This window comes from Hydra vulgaris, chromosome 15 (assembly GCF_038396675.1).
Source record: "Hydra vulgaris chromosome 15, alternate assembly HydraT2T_AEP".
In the NCBI taxonomy this organism is placed as follows: Eukaryota; Metazoa; Cnidaria; class Hydrozoa; order Anthoathecata; family Hydridae; genus Hydra; species Hydra vulgaris.
Genome location: NC_088934.1, coordinates 13,629,500 through 13,655,053, shown reverse-complemented (window position 1 = coordinate 13,655,053; position 25,554 = coordinate 13,629,500). Strand labels below are relative to the sequence as shown.

The window sequence follows — 25,554 nt, the reverse complement described above, 5'->3', positions numbered from 1 at the left end:
GGTAGGATGCTTGACGATCTTCACCAGACATTGCGGTTGAAATTCTTCCCCAGAACAACAACGCACGTACTGACATTTATTGTCGAGTATCTCGAATATAGACTCGTCACTGACACAAATCTAAAAATACAAACACACTGTAAAATTCTTGAGCATACATTAGATTAACATCCTTTAATCACTGGTTATATGTTTACTTCATTTTGCATAACACATAACCATTGCTACAATATTCGATATGGATATAAAACAATTAGACTAGCATATAATGTATGATATTAAACATCATTATTACATGAAAAAATATGCTAGATTTTGCTTCAACTTAGAATACATGATTGTAAATTCTTATATAAAAAATGATACCTTTCTCCTTTGTTCTGTGGTTCAATCTTTGTGATCCATGGCCCACTGCAACCGTTGCGTTTGTTGAGCATTGGTCAAGAGCAGTTTTTTGCATGGTCAACATGCTACAAATCCATCTTGTATTAGACATCTCCAAACACAACTTGCTGAGACATTGATCTGGTGCTCCTGCAGTACACAATTGAGCAGCTTGCTGGTTATTCTTCTGTTTTTTCGACAGTTTGCAAGTAGAACCCATTTTGCACATGGCGTAATGATTTTCGGCCTGAAGTGGAATGTCTTGGAAAGGATGTAAAACCTTGTTTCTTAATGGTAAAAACTGCTGTTTTACTTAGTCCACATTTCTTGGCAATTTCCAGTTGTGAAAATATTTCCAACTTTAATATTGCTTCAACTTTGCCTCGCTTTCTGGGACTAGGATCAGCAACTTTACCCATATTTTGAAAATATAATATAATCTGACAACAAAAAATTCTTAAATAATCAAAATCACACATTTAAAATCAGAAAAATATTAAACTGCATCACTATCACCAGCAATAATCTAACTAATATTCACTTAAAGGTCGTTGGAACCATAGATATTCACTTTTCCACAACTTATGTTTCACAAGGCAAAATATACCAAATGTTCACTAAAACACATAATTCTTTAATAAAAGTTAACAGATTCAAATTCAAATCAATAATTTCAATACTCAGCCACACCCACAGGATGTTGATGATAAAATAAAGCAATGCTGCCACATTTTTAAATCTAAAAAGTGGTATCAACTAATAAAAAAGCTTTTTTTCTCAGTGGTCTTAATATTTTTCACACCACTGTATATGTATATATACATATATATGCACATATACATATGTATGTATATATATATATATATATATATATATATATATATATATATATATATATATATATATATATATATATGTATATATATATATATATATATATATATATATATATATATATATATATATATATATATATATATATATATACAGTCTCTTTACTATTTCAAATATTTATTACCAATGCAATTGATTAGTATTTTATTTAGATTTGTTCTATTATATTGAGTGTTGATTAAATATTTTTTTCACACTGCATTTTTGTGTTTCAGTGATCCTGTTTGTAAAATAAATGATATTGAATGAACCCAAACAAAATGCCTACCCCTCAAGAGAAAGCGCAGTGTGTCTCATGGTTTATTGAAATACAATTAGATAGGCAGACTCAGCAAAACTACAGAACTAAGTGTGGAACAGATCAACCATCATGGCCGTCAGTTGGTGCGTGGCACAAAAAAAATTTGGAAACAAATGGAAACTGAACAAACACAATGTGGGAATCTGGTGAATGTAAATGTGTGGTTTGGGATCATATGTAATCGAATAGTTGGTCCATTTTTGTTCCACGAGACATCAATTACTGCAAATGTTTACCTTGACTTTTTAACTGAATATGTGGCACCATAACTGAATGATCTTTAACCAACCATCATTTTTCAGCAAGATGGTGCGCCACCACATTGGGTGCTGCATGTTCGTTGGTTTTTCCAGACCAGTGGATTGGAAGAGATGGGCCTATTTTTTGTCTGCTACGTTCACTACATATTACTACCCTGGACTTCTTTCTCTGGGGCTATGTTAAAGATATTGTGTACTGAACACAGATTATCGATGTCGTTGCCACAATTGATAAGGCTATGTTACTGCGAATATGGCAAGAAATCAAGCACCGTCATGATGTGCTTTGTGCAACTAATGGTGCCCATGTAGAAGTGTATGTAAATATGTAAAAAAAACTTTAGTAAACGCTAAATATAATAAAACAAATCTGAATAAAGTATGTAATCAATTGCATTTGTAATAAATATTAGAAATGGTAAAGAGACTTTGTGGGCACCTTGTGAATATATATATATATATATATATATATATATATATATATATATATATATATATATATATATATATATATATATATATATATAGTATATATATATATATATATATATATATATATATATATATATATATATATATATATACATATATATATATATATATGTATATGTATAAATATATATATATATATGTATAAATATATATATATATATATATATATATATATATATATATATATATATATATATATATATATATGTATATATATATATATATATATGTATATATATATATATATATATATGTATATATACATAAATATATATGTATATATATACATATATATATATTTATATATATATATATATATATATATATATATATATATATATATATATATATATATATATATATATATATGTTTATGTATATATATTTATGAATATATATGTATTTGTGTATGTATGTATGCAGTTTTATTTTCATTGTTGTTATTAGATATTATATTTAAAAATTTAGAAGATCTTGTGTTAAATTAATCATGATAAGAGTATTTTATTTCTTAGTATCTTAATAAGATTATTTTATTTCTTATTAGGTAAAAGTTTTAAATTAATGTTTATTCTTCATGAGCAATTTTTATTATGTTCTTGATGTTGGAGGAAGAGATCAGGGTGAGCTGTGGAGTCGAAAACCTGTGCCAAATAAAGGAAGTGGGTAAGAAGTTTTTTTAATGTAATTTAAATAAATACAACATAAATAATCTTTCTATCTGTTGTAGTACAATGTAGATATTTAATTAGATCAAGACCTCTCTTTCACATTAGAGTTTTCCCAGTGAATAATCATTTAAATATTTTAGATTAAAAAAAACAAGCAAAAAGTAGTAACTTATAGAATTTTAATGGAAATAATAATGTATAGCCATTATAGTCAGTATCAACAGTTGTAAAGTGCCCGCTTGATTTTAGCAAAGCATTTGACAATTTTAACCAGAAAAATGTTAAAAAATTTGTTTTATTAAATTTCCTATCTAACTTGGTTAAGCTGGTAATATTTTTGTATGTTTACCAACCAATAAATGTTAGTATGAAAAACATAATTATGCTACCTTATAATGTGTAATTAATATAAGTATTGAATTGTAACAGACAAGGCAGTGTTCTCTGTGTTTGTTTTGTTCTCTGTGTTTGTTTTGCATTTGTATGCATGACATAAGTGGTACTACTGCCAAATCAAAGCTTGATTGCCATATTGCTGGTGTTCTTTTCTAACTTTATGCAGATGATTTAGTATTACTTGTACTATCATGGGGTGCTCAACAGGGTTTATTGGATTTTTGTTTCAGAGTTTTTACTAAACTAGATATAAAATTCAATGTAAATAAATTGTATACTCATATTTTCACCATACAACTTACCAAGACAAGTTACCTACCCTTTCCCTAGCTTTGTATTAGATGGTACCAACTTAAATATAACACACACGTGTGCATGTTACAGTGCAATACCTACAGTTATTGCAAAGACACAACTTCTGTTTGACCTGTAGTAGTCAACTACTTGTTTCAGAACTTGCTTGTCAAAAATTTAGAATCTTTAACAAGCTTCTCTTTATGGTTAGTCACTGCTTTATTTATAGATTTCTTTACTACTTTACAAGCAAAGTTATGTTTAGCTCAAAGTGTCTCATGTGATGCCAACTGCAATATATTTACCCTAGAGCTTTTCTTTTTCTTTTTTTCTTTTTCAATAGCTTTAATTACTTCTGAGGTAACCCACAGCGGTTAATTTTTATAGAACTGTGAAGTTATTGTTGGAATGCGTTATATAGCTTCTAGTTTAAAGTTACAACTAAAATCAGTTCTTAAACTTTTGTTTCTTTTAACTAGAGGCTGGTAGTTTTGATGTACAGGACCTCAATTAAAAGTTGTTGTCCCATCTGTAAATGATATGCGAAATAATAATAAGTAATTATTCCACATATATTCTCCGCAGAGCAAATTTGGTTTGAGATGATACACATTTTTAGAATATTAGATTGGTTGGGTACCTGTGGGCTATGTGTGCATTGATTGCAACAGTACCATCTTCTTCAATGGCTAGGTAAGACATGTCTTTGAGGTTGATATCTCCATTAAGATGCATTAATGAGTAGCCTAGTTTTGGTAGCACAGTTTTTGCTGCTGATATGGTGGCTAAAACACAGACAAAAAATAATCATTATCAAAGTCTTGAGGACAGTAAATACATCTGATGAGAAGCAAATCCTTCCTAATTTTGATCACATGCCATAATTTTAGATGCATTTAAATTAGATGAGTTAAGTTAAGCAATATTTGTCTCTTCAGTTAGAATCCTATCTTTGATGTAAATGGCAAATCTGCCTCCTCTGCCACATTTATCCCCACAAATATAAACAATGTACAGTAAAAGTGATGGATCTTGAATTGTAGTTAGCCAGGCAACAAGTTCATCACGTTTATCTTTTTTTAGCATGAGTTGTTAGCCCAGCAACAAAGTAAGTCAGAAAATTGTTATTTTATGGATCTTTAAGTGACCTTTTACTATGTCATGACTATTGTGTCTAGTTTTCGAATTTGGTAACTCCAGTTTGTGACCAGCACAATTTGCAAAAACATTTGGACAATCTGATAATATTGGTGTTTATATCAATATATTTGGTCAATTTGATTTATTTGTTAATGTTGTTGCAGGCCTTGTAATAGAGCATCAGACGTAGACCATTTAACTTATGCAAAGAATAACTTTATAATACTCTACGCTAAGTAGTTAACGCTTTAAAAAAGGTACACCATAGTGACAAAAGTTTAAATTACAGTAGTCTCTCACTTAATTGCGCACCCAATTAGTTGCGCATCCCAGTTAATTTTGCGTTTAGGCCCAAAATATTTGTGTTTCAATTTTTTACTGAGTTTTTTGTTGAAAGTGTAATTAGATCAGAAAACATGATTATTATTTTCCTGTGTTAAGTTAAAAACTAGTTTTTATCATAAATATTTTGAGATAATGATTTTATCAGAATGTAAATAGATAAATAATTCGAATTCGAATCGAAGTTAATGATAAATCTTGTTTTAAACAGATAATAATAAGTTTTAACGATTTATCAGTCAAGTCTCATTGAAAAAACTTTAATAAAAAAACTTCATTTTAAATTTAGCTGTCAATTCACAGTTCTCTTATTTCAACTTTTTTATCTATACTTCTTATGGCTAAAGGCAAAGGAAAAAGATTATCAAAAGATCAACGAGTCGAAATTATAGCTAAACTTAAAAAAGTGATGCGCCAAGCAAACTAGCGATTGCAAGAGAATATAATGTAACTGAAAATTTAATTTGACTTTAACTAATCTGGTTGTTTTGATTTAGTTTATAGGTAGATTTACTGTGATGTACTTTAAATAGTACATCACAATAAATTTACCTAAAACTATTACTTTAATACAATATTGTTATATTATTTACACTCTCTGCTTGGAAGCCAATATTGTTATAAACGATTACAATATAACAATATTGGCTTCCAAGCAGAGAGTTAAAGTTGAATGCAAGAAGCGAACTTGAGTCAAGTTCGACGTGAACTTTACATTGTAACCAATAGCGGCAAAGTAATTTTTGAGGGAAAAACTCATACTCTGCCGCTATTGGTTACAATATAAAGTTCAAGTCGAACTTGACTCATGTTCGCTTCTTGCATTCCACTCTTAAAGTAATTTAAATTCAAAAGCGCTTTATGTCAAATAAAATTTCCGTGCAAGAGAGCAAAGATCATACTTCTATTCAAAAGATAAATTTAGCGTGACATACTTTATGACCCTGAATAAATAAACTTAAACAAAAATATTACTTTTTAAAAATGGCTAAAGAAAATGCTAAATTAGAAAAGAAAAAAAATTAACTAAAAAAACAAACAATTTGCAAAAAAAAAAAATTTTTTTAAAACTAATTGCAAAGGTGTGAAAAGCAATTACAGTTTGCGATCGAGGTACGCTTAATTCGAGCCCTGAAATATAAATTTTTTTAAAAGCCTAACAATTATTGAGTTTGAAAAAATTATGAAAAGAACTTTTTTTTTAAACTGTAGTTAGCCATATTTAAGTCATTATTTAATTAAAAACAATGTAGGCACCCTACTTAGAAACTCAGAAAGAGTATTAATGTGAAGTTTTTATATTGTATGAAGATCTGCAAAACACACCAAATTTGACTAAATTGATTTTGAGATATGGAAAATTGAAACAAAAAACAGAAAATGAAAAACTCAACTACTCATAGTTGTGCATCGGGGGTAATTTTTCTTCATTTTCAAAATTCATTATTGAAATAGTTTTTTTCTTTCTCTATTTTAAGGACAAAAAAACTTTAAATTGGTTTGATATTTAAATAAATGATTGATTTTAAGTATATAGGTTGTGGAAATGGAATTAAATCAAAATTTTTAACTTTTTCAGATGGTCTCATCATACTTTTTATTTTATATTGTATTTATAAAGTTAATTTCAAAACATTCAAAAAATTTATAACATTTTAGTTCTTTTCTCTTGGTAAATCAAATCATCAAAAGTAAAGGTTTGTTGTCAAAAGAAAACCATGTAAGATTTCTACACACATCCTTTGATGTTACAGGAGAAAGAATTGCAACTGCAGATCATCTTGGAAATGTTTATGTATTTAACTTTGACAAGAATTGGTGAGTACTAAAAGTGCTGTATTATATTTTTAAAGTTATATTTTGACTATTGTTATACAAGAAAATTCTGTCAAACTAAGTTAAATTATAAAAATTATTACAATGCAAGTTTGACACCATCGAATCCTTTATGTGTATATATGTATATATGTGTATATATATATGTATATATGTATATATGTATATATGTATATATATATATATAGATATATAGATATATATATATATACATATATACATATATACATATATACATATATACATATATACATATATACATATATATATATATATATATATATATATATATATATATATATATATATATATATATATATATATATATATCATATATATATATATATATATATATATATATATATATATATATATATATATATATATATATATATATACATATATATATATATATACATATATATATATATATATATATATATATATATATATATATATATATATATATATATATATATATATATATATATATATATATATATATATATATATGAATCTGTGCCAAAAATTATCATATCCAATGGTCTTAATCCAATTACTCTAGTGTTTCCCCCCCTCCTTCCTCTTGTTTAATAATTTTTCAAATCTCAAAACTAAATCAGCCTTAAAAATTATAAAAATAATTTTTCAGTCACTGATAAAAACAAAAACTTTCAGTGTAAACTGGCTTTAAAAATTGTTGATCTAGTAAATCTCGATTTGTAGTAAATGAGCTTTTGGTTTATTTCTCATCAAAGTATAAAACTTATATCAGCATATTCAACCCTATTCAAGTTTTGATAAAGGCAGCTGTTGAAAAATGCGTGTTTGACCACAAGCCATGCTAGAATTAAATAGTTTTATGTTTTATTTGTAAAAAGTATTGGATTTATAAATTGAAACTTTTTATAAAAAAATACTTATATTGTAACATGAAAAAACCTCCCCTCCCTCCTTTTGTTAAACCACCCCCACCACTACCACTCCCCACCCCTGCCTATCCCCTATATTAAGGACTTAAGAGTAGTCATTTTATTGTTTTAAAAGTTAATTTATTTTTTGGTGATAATAACAAAATTTAATTATACTTACGTAGGTTTACATTAGTATGTAAAACAGGAATACCGCTCACAAATATTGTGTGGAATGCTTCTAGAGTAAATGAAGTACTCATTGGTTTGTCTAATTATGAGCTCAGATGCTACAATGTAGGTATATATTTAGCTTTTAAAATGGTATGAATATTTGTATGTTTATTTGTAAGTGTTGTGCCTTTATTTCTATGACTACATTTGTTGCTGTAGCAACACCTTTTCTTATCACAATAGTTGCCATGACATTTATATAAAACAAATGCTTAATTAAACCTAAGTTTTGTTTATAGTAACAAAAGCTTTGGTAAATATTATGAAAGGCCACACATCGACTATTCACTCAATTTCGATCCATGGTTGTGGTACATATGCACTATCCTCCTCCTTTGATACTACTATTTTATGGGATTTAAACACATATACAAAGTGCAGAACACTAGTTGGTGCCCAAGAAGTTGGCGTACAGCAGGTATTTTTTTGTAAATGTTTTCTAGATCTGCAAAAGAATAAAGAATAATAAAAAAAAAATTTCAACAATTTGTTTGTGATAAAAAAATGTAAAGGCAGAAATATTTAAAAGTTTTACTAAAAAAGAAAACATTTATTTTAACTAAAAGTTAGTTAATTAAATATAAATCATTGATTAAATATTATTATTTTTTTAAGGTCTTTTTCCTCTCTAACAGTAACAAGATAGTGACATGTTTTAAAGATGACACTTTGTTTATTTGGGATTCAGAAACAATGAAGTGTTTGCACCAACTGCACTCTTCTATTGGAGCAAAACCTGGATTTAAGTGTTTATCAGTTACAAATGACACCAGGATTTTAGTTGCAGGTGGTAGGTAGGATGTTAATCTTAAATTTTGAATTTTATTCTAAAATGAGTTGATATTCAACATTAATTTAGTTTATATATATATATATATGTGTATGTGTGTGTGTGTGTGTGTGTGTGTGTGTGTGTGTGTGTGTGTGTGTGTGTGTGTGTGTGTGTGTGTGTGTGTCTATATACATATATATATATATATATATATATATATATATATATATATATATATATATATATATATATATATATATATATATATATATATATATATATATATATATATATATATATATATATATATATATATATATATATATATATATTAGGGTGCATCCAACACCCCATACTTTAAAAAATTGATCTGTCCCTGTTCTTAAAACTTTCTATTGGTTCTCACAAGACACTCTGTTAAATTTTTTCAAAATTGAATGAGATTTAGGGGGGCTACCTCAAGTCTGAAACTTGCGATGAGACCCTAAACAGAAGAAAAATAGTTTTTCAAATGTATGTCATGTTGGATCCCAAAAGAAGCAAAACTTTATAAAAATTTCAAAAATAATAATTAACCTTGAAAAAAAATTTCAACCAAAACCATGAAAAAATAGTTTTCTTTTTAATTTTTTGTTAAAAATTAATGATTTTTATGAAATAAAATTTAGAATAATAATTCTTGTGTAAAGTTTTTAGTATTTTTGAAATTTTTTAAAAATATTTTTATATAATAATAATTATTTTTACAAATTTTAGCCAATTTTAGATTTTTGAAAATTATATTTTGTGAAAACTTGGCCTTAAGAAGATGAATAATATTTTTAAAAAAAGATAAAAGTTCTTTACTAATTCTTTACTTGTAGTATTTTGTAAATAATTTTTTTTTAGATCAAGATTCATTTATATATGGAATTTGGATAGCTACCAGTTAATTCAAATAATTGAATTGCCAGAAAAAATAACAGAGGTTCAACATTTAGAGTTTGTTTACAATAACCTCTCTGTCAATCAAATGCAAGTATGTTAATTGTATTTTTAATGCTTTTGTTGTAGTTTCAAGGTATTAAAGGCAATTTTATTTCATTAAATTGAGACTGTTACTAATTGCCCTACTGGTTATTAATCTAGTTACTTGCAATACTTAGTCAAGATGGAATTCTTCGGTTTATTGATACACATTTGTGTAAACTTGAAGCAGATATTGGTTCTGCTGAAGAGGTTTGATAGTTCATTTAGTTTATAATGCCAATGATTAACATTTAATGATAATGATAAACTATTGCAAGTTAATAAGTATCGTGCAACATTTTTTTCAGAAAATACATGGTTTTACGCTTAGTAAAAATGGTCGCTATGTTGCAGCAATACTAGAAAATGGAAGCATTCTTTTTTACAATATGTCTATTACATTGAATCATCTTCATAAGGTTTAGTTTGAATAAGTTTGTATTTTTTTCTTTTTTTATATTATGTCTGTTATAATAAATCATTCATAAGGTTTAGTTTGACTAAGTTTTTTTTTATTATCCTACTTTTTTTACAATATGTCTATTATATAAACGGGGTGTCTGCCAAATAAGGGAAATCAGGGAAAAGTCAGGGATTTTAGATATCTTCAAAAAAATCAGTGGAAAATTAGGGAAATTAGGTCAAATTTTAGAAAAATTAAGGAAAAAATTACGGTTTTTATTACGATTTTTATTACTTATTTTATTTTAAAATGCTCTTTAATTATGAGTCTTTTTTCAACACTCAGTTTAACTCTAAGAAAAGCAGTTTTTTGAGCTTGATTAGTAGCTAGCTTTTAGTAACTAACTAATACTAACTAGTAGCTAATTATTTGATGTTATTAGTCAGTGGTTACAAATGCCAGAATATGAAGCTTGGTTAATGTATGGGGATACAAATACCTCATCAAAGTGTAGAGTTTGTCCACATCTAAGAAATACAATTGAACTGTTTAATATAGGTCAAAGAGCATTAAAAAGTCATTCAACAGGAAAGAAGCATTGTGAACAATTGTCTCTTCACTTATAAATGACAGATATGCCATTTACCAATGTGTCAAAAAATATACATGTTGTAACAAACACTTTGTCAGAAAACACATTTCAAGTTTCCACTCTTTAGTCGCATGTTGGGTCAGATTCGGTTATTGATGCAGATTCGGTTATTGATCAGATGGACACTTGAAAATGTTTTGTCATCATTTTCTTTTCAATCCAGTGATGGACTTTTGATTTTGTTTAAATCAATGTTTCCTGACAGTGCTATAGCTGAAAAGTTCTCTCTTCAAAAAGACAAGTGCTCATATTATATAAATATTGGAATAGCTCCTCATTTTCAAATAGTTCTTATTAGGGATATAGATAAGTCAGACTTTTATGCTGTTTCTTTCAATGAAAGTCTTGACTCAGTTGTGGAAATGCGGCAGATGGATCTTGTTGTTAATTATTGGGATAATGTTTTAAACCAGGTTTGTACTCGTTACCTAGATTCAACCTTTATTGGACAGTTGAAGTAGAGATCTTCTGCATAGTTTTCTGTTGGGTTTGAAATCTTTGAATAAAATCAAACTTATTCAAATATCTATGGATGGCTCAAATGCAAATTGGGCCTTCAACTCTGAGTTACAAAACTATCATGACGAACATGACATTACCAAACTAATTCCAACTGGATCTTGTGGTCTTACAAAACAGACTGGGGTATTCAAAAGATTTTAAAAGCTCTTTATAAACATCTCCATGATTCTCCTGCAAGACAGGAAGACTTTACTGTTGTGACTGAAAGTAATCAGTTTCTTCTTCCTTTTTGAGGTACTCGATGGTTTGATGATGAAAAGGTGGCTTTAAGAGCTGGTCATATTTGGGAGAGCATTTGTAAAATATGTAGGTTTTGGGAATCTCTACCAAAGAGTAAGCAGCCTTCGTGCATGAGCTACCAAGTTGTTTTATCTGCTACTAAGGATCCTCTAATTTTAGCAAAATTTTATTTCTTTGCTCATATAGTTCGTATTATGTAATCCTTTTTAACTATATATCAATATGCTAAACCTATAATGCCATTTTTATATGACAACCTTTATCAACTGTTAAAAGACATAATATTAAAGTTCATTATAGCTGATATTTTAGATCAATGTAAAACTGCAAATAGCATCTGCAAATTGGATTTTACAAAAGAAAAAACTATTTAAAAAAGCCAGATATTGGATGTGGTGCCAGCACTGTTATAAAAAATAAAAAAACAAATGATTAAATCACTCCAAAAGATATTTATGCTTTCAACTACAGTTGCATATGTTTTTTACCGTCATTTACATGTAAGGTTGTGGAAAAACCGCCTTTAAATATGCCATTGTGGGAAATGTAAAATGTTTTGACCCAGAAATAATGTGCAATAAAAAAATACCAAAGGAAAGGATAAGTGATTTGGTTGACAACTTGATTCAATTGCATTGGGTTACCCCAAAAGGTGGTGATGAGATAAATACCAAATTCAAGAGATATTTAGAAAAGATTGTCTCTAAAAACAGAGATCTTTTTAAGATTTTCAACAAAATAAATGATTAGATTGGGTGAGTTCTTTTTTTCTAAAGTTGATGGTTTAGATAATTAAAATGGTGTTGACTCTTTTTCATGGTCAAGCAGCGGTTGAAAGAGGGTTTAACATTAAAAAGAATATGTTACAACCTAATTTAATAAGTAAATCATTAACAAGCCTAGAGAATTGTGTAATATGAAAGCTCTTGACTTAAACCTGGAATCTATAGTTATCTCTAAGGAACTGAGAGAATCTGTCAAAAAATTACGTAGTCAACAAAAGATTGAAATGGCTGCATGAAAAGAAACAGAGCTTATAGATGCTTGAAACCAAAAAAGTGATTTGTTATAAAAATACTAGACTTACAATCTAAAAAGGTTATTCTGGAAAAAGTACAAAAAACACTAAAAAGTAATTCAGAAGCAATTCTTGTGAAAGCTGCAAATGATGCTGAAAAAGCTCATACTTATGCTATTAAAGCAAAAGTTAGAAAGTAAATTGCCTTTTTGTTTTAGTACCACTCAGTTTTATCAAAATTGTATTGATTAAATTAAAAGGTGACTAAGTTTAAATGAAGGCAGTTCTGCTCACTGATATATGAGTACATACTAGAAGTTCTATATATGCATGCATTGCTTATTTATTTTTTTATGTAAAAAACATATTTTTGATGTAAAAACTTAAAACAAATTGCCTAGTGATCTACAAATATTTTTATGCATAGACTTAAGAAGTTATGTCTTTTAAATGTTTTTAAATTTAAAATGCAGCAGTTGTTGACCACAAGGTTTGTTACTTCAAAAAAACAGGTGAAATAATATGTTGCAAAATAAATTAACATTTTTAAGAACCCTGTTATTATGTCCAATATTATTATTGTGGGTTTATAATTATTAAAGTTCACTTTTGTTAACCTTGTTTTCAACATGTTTTTTTTTCTTTCCATTTTTGTTTTCAACATAAACTATTTTTTCTAGGATACACAACCTATTATACGCAAAGTGCAGCTAAATAAAGGAAATAACACATCACAAGAAATAAGTGCTTCGAGTAGTCATTCAAATACTCATGTTTTTAAGGCAACAGAGGATAGCTTATATGTTAGTATTAAATTATTTGTTTTAAAGTTATCTTTTTTTAATTTTATTATTTTTTATATTTATATTAGTAAAATATATTATCTAGGAAAATATTGATTTATAATGTTACCAAGTGTTTTATTTCATTTTTAGTTTTTTTTTTCAATTACAGTTACATTTAAAAAAAAAAGATTTTTTTTTGGAACATATGAGGTGGTGTTTTTTGGAACATATGAATCAAAGTGGTATAACTCACTTCACTACAACTTTTCAGGGCAGAGTGTTTTATCCCATTAAGTGCAAAAAAATCAGGTTTAATGTTAGGGATTTTAAAAATATTGGATGATGTTAACAAAAGACTGTTTTATTTATTGGAACTGTTTGTTTTTTTTATTTTTTATTTATTTTTTTTTTTTTAAACATCTTCGCTTCCAACAAGGCTGCAAGCAGCCACTAATTAAAGTTGGAAGTTACTGTAAGAGAAAAGATGAAGATTGTAGAGCAAGATAACGATTGACGGACGATTTAAAAGATTGCAAATTATATGAATCAGGAAAGCAAGATGAAGGAAGCGAATTCCAAAGAGCTGATGTTCGAGGAAAAAAACTAGACGAATAAGCGTTTTTGGAGCACTTAGGAACAGTCACAGAAAAAGGATGACACTTAATTGAATGACGAGTAACACGAGAATAAATTTTAGTAGATGGCACAAGAGACGCTAGCTCTTTCGAGCAGTGCCCATTATAGTATTTGTAGAAAAGAGAAAGAGAAGCAACATTACGACGATGTGATAATGGTTGAAGGTTGGCTGCAAGAGCAGGTCCAACTATGTTTACAATGCGTTTTTGCACCTTGTCTAAAAGAGAAAGGGCATCATTAGAAGATCCGCCCCAGATATGGCAACAGTATTCCATACAAGGCCGGATTTGAGATTTATAGAGGTAGAGAATAGAATCCAGAGTAAGAAAGTGGCGAGCTCGATAAAGAGATGCAACCTTAGCAGATGCTGATTTTGCAACCGATTTGATATATGGTTTCCAAGAAAGATTGGAAGTAAGAGTTAATCCTAGAAGATGAAGAGTAGGTGACTCATCGAGTACATCACCGTTCATAAATATAGGAAGATCTAAATTATTGCGATAACGATTGGCTGAAAAAAATTGAGTTTTATCTGAATTAAAGTTCACCAGCCACTGTGAGCCCCATGCTGTAGCAGAAGTGAGATCCTTTTCAAGCTCAAATGCCCCCTCCAGGCAATCAGAGGGTGTTGGTTTCTTATCACGACAAGAATAAATGGTAGTATCATCAGCAAACAATGCCACCTTAGATGTGAGAATATCTGGAAGATCGTTAATGTAAATTAAAAAGAGTATAGGGCCAAGGATAGAACCTTGAGGAACCCCTGAAGTTACAGAATAAGAAGAAGAGTGTTGTCCATCGAGGAAAACTTTTATGCTACGATTGGAAAGGAAGGATTCAATGATCTTAAAGATGTTGCCGGGTACACCATAAGAAGAAAGCTTATGGAGAAGACCAGCATGCCAAACTTTATCAAACGCTTTTGAAATGTCAAGAGCGATGGCCTTAACCTCTCCACCTTCATCTAATGCACGATAAAACCTGTCAGTTATTACTGTTAGCAAATCAGCTGTAGAACGAGAAGATCGAAATCCATATTGATGGTCAGAAAGTAAGTTATTAGATTCAAGATGAGAAATTAAGTGTTTGTTAATTAAAGATTCAAAAACCTTGCTTATGATAGGAAGAAGACTTATGGGACGGTAGTTAGACGAATCAGATCGCTCCCCAGAATTTTTGAAGATAGGGATAACAGATGCGGCTTTCCAGCAGGCTGGAAAACAAGACTCTGATAAGCATTTGTTGAATAGTTTTGAGAGTATAGACGACAGCTCTGGAGAACACTTCTGCAAGACAATAACAGGTATGTTGTCTGGGCCACAAGCTGTAGAAGAGTCTAGACAGGAAATCACTTTAGATACAGATGCTGAAGTGATATGAATGTCAAGCAATGAATCAACCTGTTTGTTGGCAATATCAGGTAGAACGCAATTAGTGGAATCAAGAGATGATATTGATGAAAAGTTTTTAGCAAACAGTTCGGCTTTGTCTTTAGGTGAGGTGACAAAGTCTGAACCATACAAGAGAGGTGGAATTATAGATTTGCCCTTATTATTGATATTATTAAAGATTCTCCAGAAGTCACGAGAGCCTAATTTTTGAGATGAGATACGAGATTTCATGACCTGAGAATAGCGGGTTTTGGCGTTAGACAAAACCTTTTTACAGTTGTTTCTAGCAGTAATGAAAAGACGTCTGTTTTCTGGAGAATTGTTTTGCTGATAAATATGGAAGTAACGGTTTCGATTGGCAATCGCAGCAGCACAGTGTGAGGAAAACCATGGAGGAGAGTGAGGCTTGACCTGGAATCGTCGAGAGGGAATAAAAGATTCCATGCCAGCCTGAATCCACGAAGTTATATAAGAAGCACATTTGTCGACAGGAAGTTGAAAGATTTCTACCCAAGGGCCATCACGAAGAAAATCACGGAAAGAATCCCAGTCAGCTTTACTGTAGTTGTAAGAGGTTCGATAGTAGGGGTATTCAGGTGATGAAGAAGAATGAGATATTAGTTTTAAAGAGATCAAACTGTGATCAGAAGCACCTAAGGGTGAATGTGGAGAAACTGAGCACTGACTAGGATCAGAAACAAGGCATAAGTCGAGTAGAGAAGGTAAATGATTAGGGTTGTCAGGAAAGCGAGTTGGAAAGTTGACTATTTGAGTTAGGGATTGAGAAAGGCAAAAGTTGTGGGCTTTAATGCCTGCAGAGTCACTGACACTAGAGCCAAGCCATTCAGAGTGGTGAGCATTAAAGTCACCGACAACAACTATATTAGCTGATGGATAAAGAGAGAGGGCTTGGTCAATATGATCAGAAATAACATCAAAAAGTGTACAGTCTTGAGATGAAGGAGATCGATATAGAACAAAGAGAAAGGCAATAGCGTGAAGTGGTGCTAAACGAAAGCACATAAAAGAATAGTCTGTGGATTCAAACCTAGTTTCACGACAAACAGGTGAATTCTTACGAATGTAAATGCCCAGGCCAAGCATGTGGCTATTGGAGTCTTTACGAATCAGAGGAAGATAACCATCAACACTAAGATCACAAGATGAGACAGCCGAACTCAAATTAGTCTCACAAAGAGCAAGTAGGTCTGGTGAACTTTGCAAGAGATAAGACTCAACAGAAGAAAAGTTACTTCGAAGACCACGAATATTAGTGAATGATAGGTTTAGAGAACTTGGTGATGATGATGGTTTTTTGTGTTTTATAGTTTTTGGTACTTTATTCATTTTTAAATTAGATTGAAGAACTTGACTCAAAGCATAGATAGTACTCAGAACACCGTTTAATAGCCCAAGCAATTGCCTCATTACTACTAATAAACCCTAAGCCGTAACAAAGGGCTCCAAATGTGGCCTCCGCAATGCACACCAAAAGTACAAACAGGGACACCATCCATGCGCAACATGGCACTGTTAATACTTTGATATTTTTCAGCTGTTGATGGAATCAGCCTCTCTTAGAGCTACCACAGAGTTCGGGAAACCTGACTACCAGCCGGCCTCAGAACCATAAAACTGAGTTTTAGAGCTGTACCCTCATAAGGAGATAATAGAATGAGTTGCCTAGTCATAAAAACAGTGACACAAGCAAACCCATGCATTGAGTCAAGAAGATCCAGCATTCAACATCCTAAACTGGAAACAATGTAATAAAAATACATCTGCGCCAGCCTAATAGATGAAGAAGGGGTGCGAGGCTGGTCAACAGATAGAATCTGTTTACCCCTTAAGTCTTTGCCTAGGAGGCCTTCTACAAGACAGTAGCTGGGTGCATTTAACATCTGCCCAAGATGAGTATTTTTATCTAGACACCATCTCTAGCCTTTACTCAACCAAGAGCCCCAAGGCAGGGGGTGTTTTAAATCGGAGTTGGCATCTCCTAGCCTTTGCCTAAAAAGGCGTATCCTACAAGGCAGCAGGACATGAAGCAGATTGTACTGGGTTACATGTTACCAGTAGCAGGATAACCTGATCTGACAATAAATTATTATTAAATAAAGAACTAAAGTTATTTCTTTTAATTTATTGTATTATTTCTTGGAATTCAATTGTTTTGAACACTGAAAATTAAAATATACATTAGCATTTTTGTAGCTTATTTCATTGGGTTTTTTTTCACTTGCTTCACATAGTATTTTCTTTGTCTATTTTATTTAATTTTTATGCTATTGTTCGATTTTAATGTTTAAAGTATATAAAAATTTAAAAATAAAGAATTCAGTTCTTACACGATTTATCATACAGTATGAGTACATGTATGATGTAATTTGTACATACAGTACAAATTACATCATACAACAGGGGTAGGAAGCCATTAATAATTTTTTTATAATTTGTTATATGGGGAGGAAGGGGGGATTATCAAATCTCATACTTTATCTCAGAAGTTTCTAGAGACTTTGGTAAATATTTAACATTTTTTTCTAATAAAGGCAAGTTTAACATTCTTTCATACATGATCAAAAACTTTTCCTCTAATTCATCCTATAAATCTAATAACCACCCTCTTCCTGTTATTAATAGATATTCAGTACAAGTGCTTGACTCAATCTTGTTTTCCTGCCTACTGTGAAATGACATCTGCGGTTAGAATTTTTAGAACACTGGTGATTGATCTAAACCCACAACTACTGCCCAAATGGTGAGGCAAGAGCTATTGCTTTTGACATATCTAAGGTTTTCCTATATTGATTAGTGGCATCACATTTACTTTATCCTACTAACATCTCTTGGGACCCATGTACACAATTCATTACAATACGTACTTGCCATTTACTTACTCTTGCTTTCGTTCTCTACCTCTATAAATCTCTAATTTGTCCTTGTATGAAAAACTGCTATCATAATTGGGCTAGTTCTTCTAATAAGACTTCCTCTCTCTTTTAGACTAAGTCTAAAAGCGCATATTGAAAGTTGTAAAACCTGGTCTAGCTGCTAAATTTAGGCAGGTGTCTCTATCTTATCCTCTTATGGTTGCATCTTTTATTCTTTTCTACAAATCTACCTTGGTCATTGTTCAGATAAGCTATCGTCACTTGTTTCATAGAGCAAAACTCAATCTCACCTGACTCATCACTAATCAAAGTTTTTTTATTGTAACTGTTTCTTTATGCTTCAAAAACTTTTATTCAGTTTTTATTTATTTAGCTTCTTTCCTCAAACATTGATGCTTTGGAGTTTTATCCTGTTTCCTTTTGAATTCTTTTTTGTTTTCCTGAATCATACAGTTTACAGTTTTCTGTTGACAGTTTTCTGTCAATTGCTTACTTGTTCTTTAACTTTCTTCTTTTATTTTTTTTATTTTTAATTTTTATTCTTTTAAGAGAGAGTTACCAAAAGGTTTAGACATGAAAAAGTTGAGAAAAATTTTGAAAGGTTTTGGTGAATATCCTGCTAAGTATAGGTAAATTATTTTATTATGAGCAAAGTGATTTTAAAACAAGAAAATGTCATCATAACATCATTTGCGATTTGTTTGTTTATATATATATATATATATATATATATATATATATATATATATATACACCATTCTTGAGACCTGCAAGAGGAGGACAACAAATCATTGTTTATTTTTTCATTAAAAATAAACAAGGGTTGGTTGACCCCATGAATCTCATCTTAAAACAGTCCAAAGGCAGCGATGTCCGACCGTTAAATTTAGCCCTATATATATATATATATATACACACACACATATATGTATGTATGTTTTCATAGAAATACGCAAGACTGATAGTTATATATAGATTTACTTATATATAGAATAATTGTATATAAAAAATTTATATTTATAATTTAAGATGTTTTATAGACAAAAAAAGTAAATTCAGGTGTAACAAATTTATATTATTATAAATTGTTATTTATTTATATTATTAAATTATTATTATTAATAATTATTATATTAACAAACAGCAGTTATTATTTATATTATTAAACTATTACAATAATTTAAATACTTATAATTAGTAAAAAATTATTACTATTAATTAATAATATTTTGTAAAAAATAAGTTTATAAAATGTTTTGAATGACATTTTCGAATTTGCTTGGTTCAAGACCACTGTGTAGTTTTACTTCCACTTCAAAATTTGGTTTCCAATATTTTTCTTTATAAAAGATTGTTTATCTGGAAGACTATTCTTCGTTTGCCAGAAAACCATATTGCATTTGATATGTTGGCTAACAAAGGAATACACTCATCTTTCGTTAATATTGGCGAGAATTTTCCAATTAAAAGTCAGAAGCTATTAAGAGTGTTGCAAAAGTTAGTTTTTAAATTTTTTTTTTTTCTTGTTTTTTGTTTTTCAATTTTATATATATATTTATATATATATATATATATATATATATATATATATATATATATATATATATATATTGTATTTCAATTTTATATATATATATATATATATATATATATATAAAATGGTTTTTTTATATAACAATTAATTTGTAATTAAATTAATGGTTTTTACTTTCGTCCAACACGGAAATGTTGGACGAAAGTTAAAAGTAATTAAAAGTGACGTATATGTCGGCGTGAGAATCACTTTTTTCCTTCCGCTCTTCCCAAAGCCAACAAACTATAGATCTATACATATACATGTATATATACATATATATATATATATATATATATATATATATATATATATATATATATATATATATATATATATATATAGCCCTCAGAATTAAGGTCAGTTACTTTTGTCCAAGTTAACATTTATTTTTATCTTTCCATCAGAATGAAAGCCAAATCAACACCTAAAGTAATCTTTTCATATTGTATCATTTTTTTTATTTCCAAAACGGAAATTTATGATAAAAATAGTAACTTTATAGTAATTTTTTCCAAAAAATCAGTTTTTAAAATTTTCATGTCCGGAATATTGTCCATCAATAACATCAGAAATTTGTGATAATAAAACAATTTGTTATATAATTCTAAAAAATAATGTAACTATGAAAAATGTCCATTATTATTAACACAGATCCTTCACCTAAATGCCTATTTTAACATAACCTATTACTGTTTATATCCGAAATGCAATGTCATTATCCCCACAGTCGCACTCTTTTTCTGGTCTTGTATCATCGACTGCATTGGCAGATGTTTCTAAATTTAGATATACTTTGACACCTGGAAGATCTTTCTATTTTGCACCATATGCTATATGAAGAAGTTTATGAATATCCTTCAACTTCTTATGGTTGATTGGTCTGGATAATGGCAAACAGTTAACCATGATGTTTAAATTTTTTTTCCCTTTCTTTAAGAGGTTGACTACACTATCCACGTCACATTTGTAGCTGGATTCGCATTGAAAATTAATCACAGGCACTTTGTTTCCACTGTATGTTCTTGTTGCAATAATTATTTTTCCTTCTTGAATGTTTTTCACCGGTTTGTAGATAGCACTTGTTGCTGTCTTCCAGTCATCACAAAGCCAGTTGGTTCCAATATGGAAAACCTTATCACAATGGTGGCTAAATATTTCATAAAATCCTTTAGGTTCCAATATCATGTTGTTGGTTTTCAACTTCTTCTCAATTCTTCCAAATAAGCGATCACAACGAAGAAATAAGTGCCCACATGCTGGAAAGAGAAGTTCAATGGAATCAATGTTTGTTGGTGCTTCTACTAGCCATGATACAGCCATACCAACCACAATGTTGTTTTTGTTCTGCCCTCTACAGCTATCACTCACCAAGCGAACAGTCTTAATTGTACAATGTTTTTCAAACAAAACAGCACTAGAAATTTGTTTGAACCACAAGATGCTTCATTTCCCATCCACTTATATGAATAATTCTTAAGAGATACCTGATCATGTAACCCAAAGTTGTATAATGACAACTGACAAGAATAAAATCCTTCCTGACACGTCATGCGTGGCAAGGATTGAACTTGCTACAAATCAAACACAATACTGTATGTCTTTTCTATATGTTCTTATGCATAAAATGCATTAAATGTTTTTGCTCATAATTTTTGCACTCTCAGTTGCATTAGAAGAACAACTTTATCTTTCGTTGAGCATACTCGTAGCTGATTTTTAAGGCTGTCACAAGTTGTACAGGTATTACAAGCAGGCGAGAAAAATCTTAAATTGAACTCTTGTCTGAAAATCCTACTGAAAAAACTATATCCAACTTTAAGGTCTGAGATAGAGTTGAATTGTAGGTTTTGCATAAATTGGTTATGTTTTTCAATTTATTTGGCAAATATAATCTTACACTTTTCTTTCTCCCATAGTGACTTTCTGTTGCTCGAAGTTTTTTGATAAATTGGCGAACACTCATTTTTCGAGATTCGTTCTTGTCACCTTTACAATCCCTACCACTGCCTTTAGTAGCACATCCTCAATTTTCAACATGACGTTTAATTACACCATTCAGGCGGTTTCTACTGATTGGATGAATGATTTTTAGAAAGGCACTTTAACAAACACGATTTGTTTTAATAAAATAGTTAGTCGAGTAAGTCTTGTTAAATACCCTTCGGCAAAATCTCGTCCGCATTCTTTTGGCACTGGTCAATTTGACATTTAGTATTTAGTTGTCCTATTGCACCTTATTATTTGTTTTGAAAAGCTCACGACGAAATGACAAAACATCATCATGGCGAACAAGTAAACATCCAAAAGCAGAGCATTTCTTGGCGTTCTGACCCTCAAGAGTAGATTCTTTGGTCGTATTTTGGCTTCATGTTTATGTTCACATGTCGATGTTACATCAATCAAATTCTCATTCACATTCACTTGGTGCCTACAAAAAAATATATATTAATAAAGTGCTATAACATAAAATTTAATAAAAACATTTTTATGATCAGGTCAGGGTTATGGTGAGGTTAAGAGTGGTGATGGTGTGATTAGAGTAAGTTACTACTGTTCGCTTAGGGTTAGGTTAAGGTTTGGTTAGGGTTATATCAGGATTTGCTTGTCATGTTAGGGTTTGATTAGGGTTATGTTACAGTAATGTTATCCCTGAGCAGTTTACTGTGAAGTCCCAGATGCAATTATTATAGAGGGGACCAAGGAGGTGCGGAGGGAAGAACTTTTCAAACAATTTAGTCATAGCTCTCTGCTGCATTGCATTTCTTGGCTCTAAAAACTGCAAAGGCTTGCACTCTGCGTGTTTATACTGTGAAGTTTATAGTAATGTAAATTATTTACGTTAGATTTGCGCCCATGGCAGGATATAACCACCTTGCAAATTGGGGCAAGATAGCCCAGATCAAAAAAATCAAGGGCCGAAAACGTCATTGGGCGAAATGACCAAGGGCAGACTGACCCTGTACCTTGCTATAAGCAAGATTAGTGTAAGATACTATTCATTTTATATCATGACAAAAGTTGCATACCTTCTCAATTTTGCTTTTAACCAATTTTCACCAGTACTTTTCGGTTTTCTGGACCCCTGATTGGCCACAATTACTTCCACACCCTCATTATCAGCATCATTAATATCAGCAGTTGCAATGTGCCCTGCCATTTTAAAAGTTGTTATCGTTGACTGTGTTACTATATTTAGAAAATTAATGTAATAATAATGCGCTGTGATTGGTCAATACTCGTTCAATACACGTTCGCAGTCTGTCTGGATTTGCATGTCTAAAAATGAAATCGAGGAAAGGACTTCAATGATTTTCATCACGCTTTATCTCAAAGTCCTGTCTGATTATGCATGTCTGACCTATTTGAAGACGCGTAAAACATGCCCAGAATGCTTGGGGCACTAAATGCACGTAAAATGTTAGGAGTGGACTTGTCTGGTTTTGCAGGTTCACTCCTCATATATATATATATATATATATATATATATATATATATATATATATATATATATATATATATATATATATGTATATATATATATATATATATATATATATATATATATATATATATATATATACATATATATATATATATGAATCATATAAATATAAAGTATGTTTATATGATTGTTCTATTTAATTTATTTATTGGTAACTAAAGGAAAGTTTTCAATTTAAATTGATAACTTTAACATAAATAACAATAACTAAAAAAAAGATAATAATGGCCTCGGCAGGAGTAAATGAATGTATGAGCGGTGAAATTCTTTTCTAAAACGGACATGGTTGACAACCCGAGCCTCTCATACTTATAGTGCTTACGCGGGCAATCAGTATTTTTGTTGCCAATTTTTAGTATTTATATTAAAAAGTTTATGGAGAAAATAAAATGATTATGATAATTTGTTACACGTTAGTTTTTTTAGTTCAGACTAATGTTTTGTATCATAATTATATCAGAGAAACAGATGTCAGCAACTGTTGTTTGATATTTATTTATTTAAACATTGTAAGGTTTTCTAGAAAAATTGTTAAAAAGAATATTGCATTTGACCAAATTTTTTAAACTCTATTTTAGTATATCTTTAGATTGCTTTTTTATTAAAATGATTGGTTGTTTTATAAATATTATTATAATTGTATAATTGTCTATCTATTTTTATATATAAAACATTCATTTGTTACATTTTTTCGTTGTGAATTTCTTTTTTCTAATTTGAAAAGTTTAAAAATTGCACAGAGTTAGTAAGAGAGCAGGTAGTTACAAGAAAAGCCTTTTGTGTTACATAATTCAAATTTAAACAATCAAATTTTTACACTGTTTATGAAAAAGATTTTAAATTATTAAATATGCGTGTATCTATTATTTTCGCAAAAAAAAAGTTGTATTTTATGTACTAAGTTAAAATTGTTTATAAAAATATTGTGTATTAAAAAGTTTTCTTTATTTTCATAGCTGAATGTTAAAAATAAAAAGGGCTTTATATTTTGATTTGTTTAATTAAAGATATTATGTAATCCACTTACCATTTATAAAAAATTGGTATTGAAGAGGGACAACTACTAAATCATGTTTGTTCATGAAAATGGATACAAAACACTTCCCATATACAATTAACTTATCTATTTATTTAAAATGACAGTTTAGTTTATTTTGATTATAATGATTGATTATATGTCAAGTTATTTTTGCAATCATTTTTATTGGTTTATTATGTATATTTTTTGTTCATTAATATTTATCTGTCTTCTATTTTTAATATTTACTATTATTCCAGAGTATTGTTGTAAAATAAAATCTTTTGAAAATGTAATAGTTGTATTACAAAACATGTCAAGAATAAAAAATATTGTTTTATTTTTAAATTTATTCAGTCCTCACAATTGGAAATATTGAGGCCTGACCCTAAAACTGAAGGCTGTATATTATTTACTAATTTTATACTACTATGACATTATATATATATATATATATATATATATATATATATATATATATATATATATATATATATATATATATATATATATATATATATATATACAAGATATATATATATATATCTTGAATAGGGTGTGTCATAAAACAACATTTTTTGAAAATGTGTGATGATACTCCCCTAAATGTGTTCTATGTAATAAATTAATACTGAATTTAGAAAATTTTTAGGGGTTGCTCAAGACCCTTAAACATCAGGCAGGTGCCTAATATTTTGAAAAAAAAGTTCTTTAAAAGCATATGATGTTGGGTCTCAAAAGAAGTGCAATTTTATAAAATTTCAAAAATAGTATTATATAAAGATTACTATTTTAAATTTTATGGCTTAAAAACTATTGTTTTTTAACGAAAAATAAAAAAGTACATATTTTTATAGTTTTTTAAAATAAACTTTTAAAATTTGTGTTTCCATAAAAAAATTTTATTATTTTTGAAGTTTTTATAAAATTTCACTTCTTTTCAGACCCAACATCATATGCTTTTAAAGAACTTTTTTTTTTC

The 25,554-nt window shown here is 29.3% G+C and overlaps 1 protein-coding gene across 1 annotated transcript in view; it reads left to right on the top strand.

The window, feature by feature from the left end:
- LOC136092264 (TBC1 domain family member 31-like) overlaps positions 1-25,554 on the top strand; it is a 75,948-nt gene that overhangs the window by 6,327 nt on the left and 44,067 nt on the right. Inside the window, exons 2-12 of the mRNA XM_065820088.1 lie at positions 2,879-2,997; positions 6,834-6,992; positions 8,107-8,222; positions 8,395-8,573; positions 8,771-8,949; positions 9,816-9,945; positions 10,056-10,145; positions 10,244-10,354; positions 13,451-13,573; positions 19,026-19,105; positions 19,827-19,973. Of these exons, the coding sequence (XP_065676160.1) occupies positions 2,909-2,997; positions 6,834-6,992; positions 8,107-8,222; positions 8,395-8,573; positions 8,771-8,949; positions 9,816-9,945; positions 10,056-10,145; positions 10,244-10,354; positions 13,451-13,573; positions 19,026-19,105; positions 19,827-19,973 (1,403 nt within the window). The 5' untranslated portion in view covers positions 2,879-2,908. The remainder of the gene's footprint in view (positions 1-2,878; positions 2,998-6,833; positions 6,993-8,106; positions 8,223-8,394; positions 8,574-8,770; positions 8,950-9,815; positions 9,946-10,055; positions 10,146-10,243; positions 10,355-13,450; positions 13,574-19,025; positions 19,106-19,826; positions 19,974-25,554) is intronic.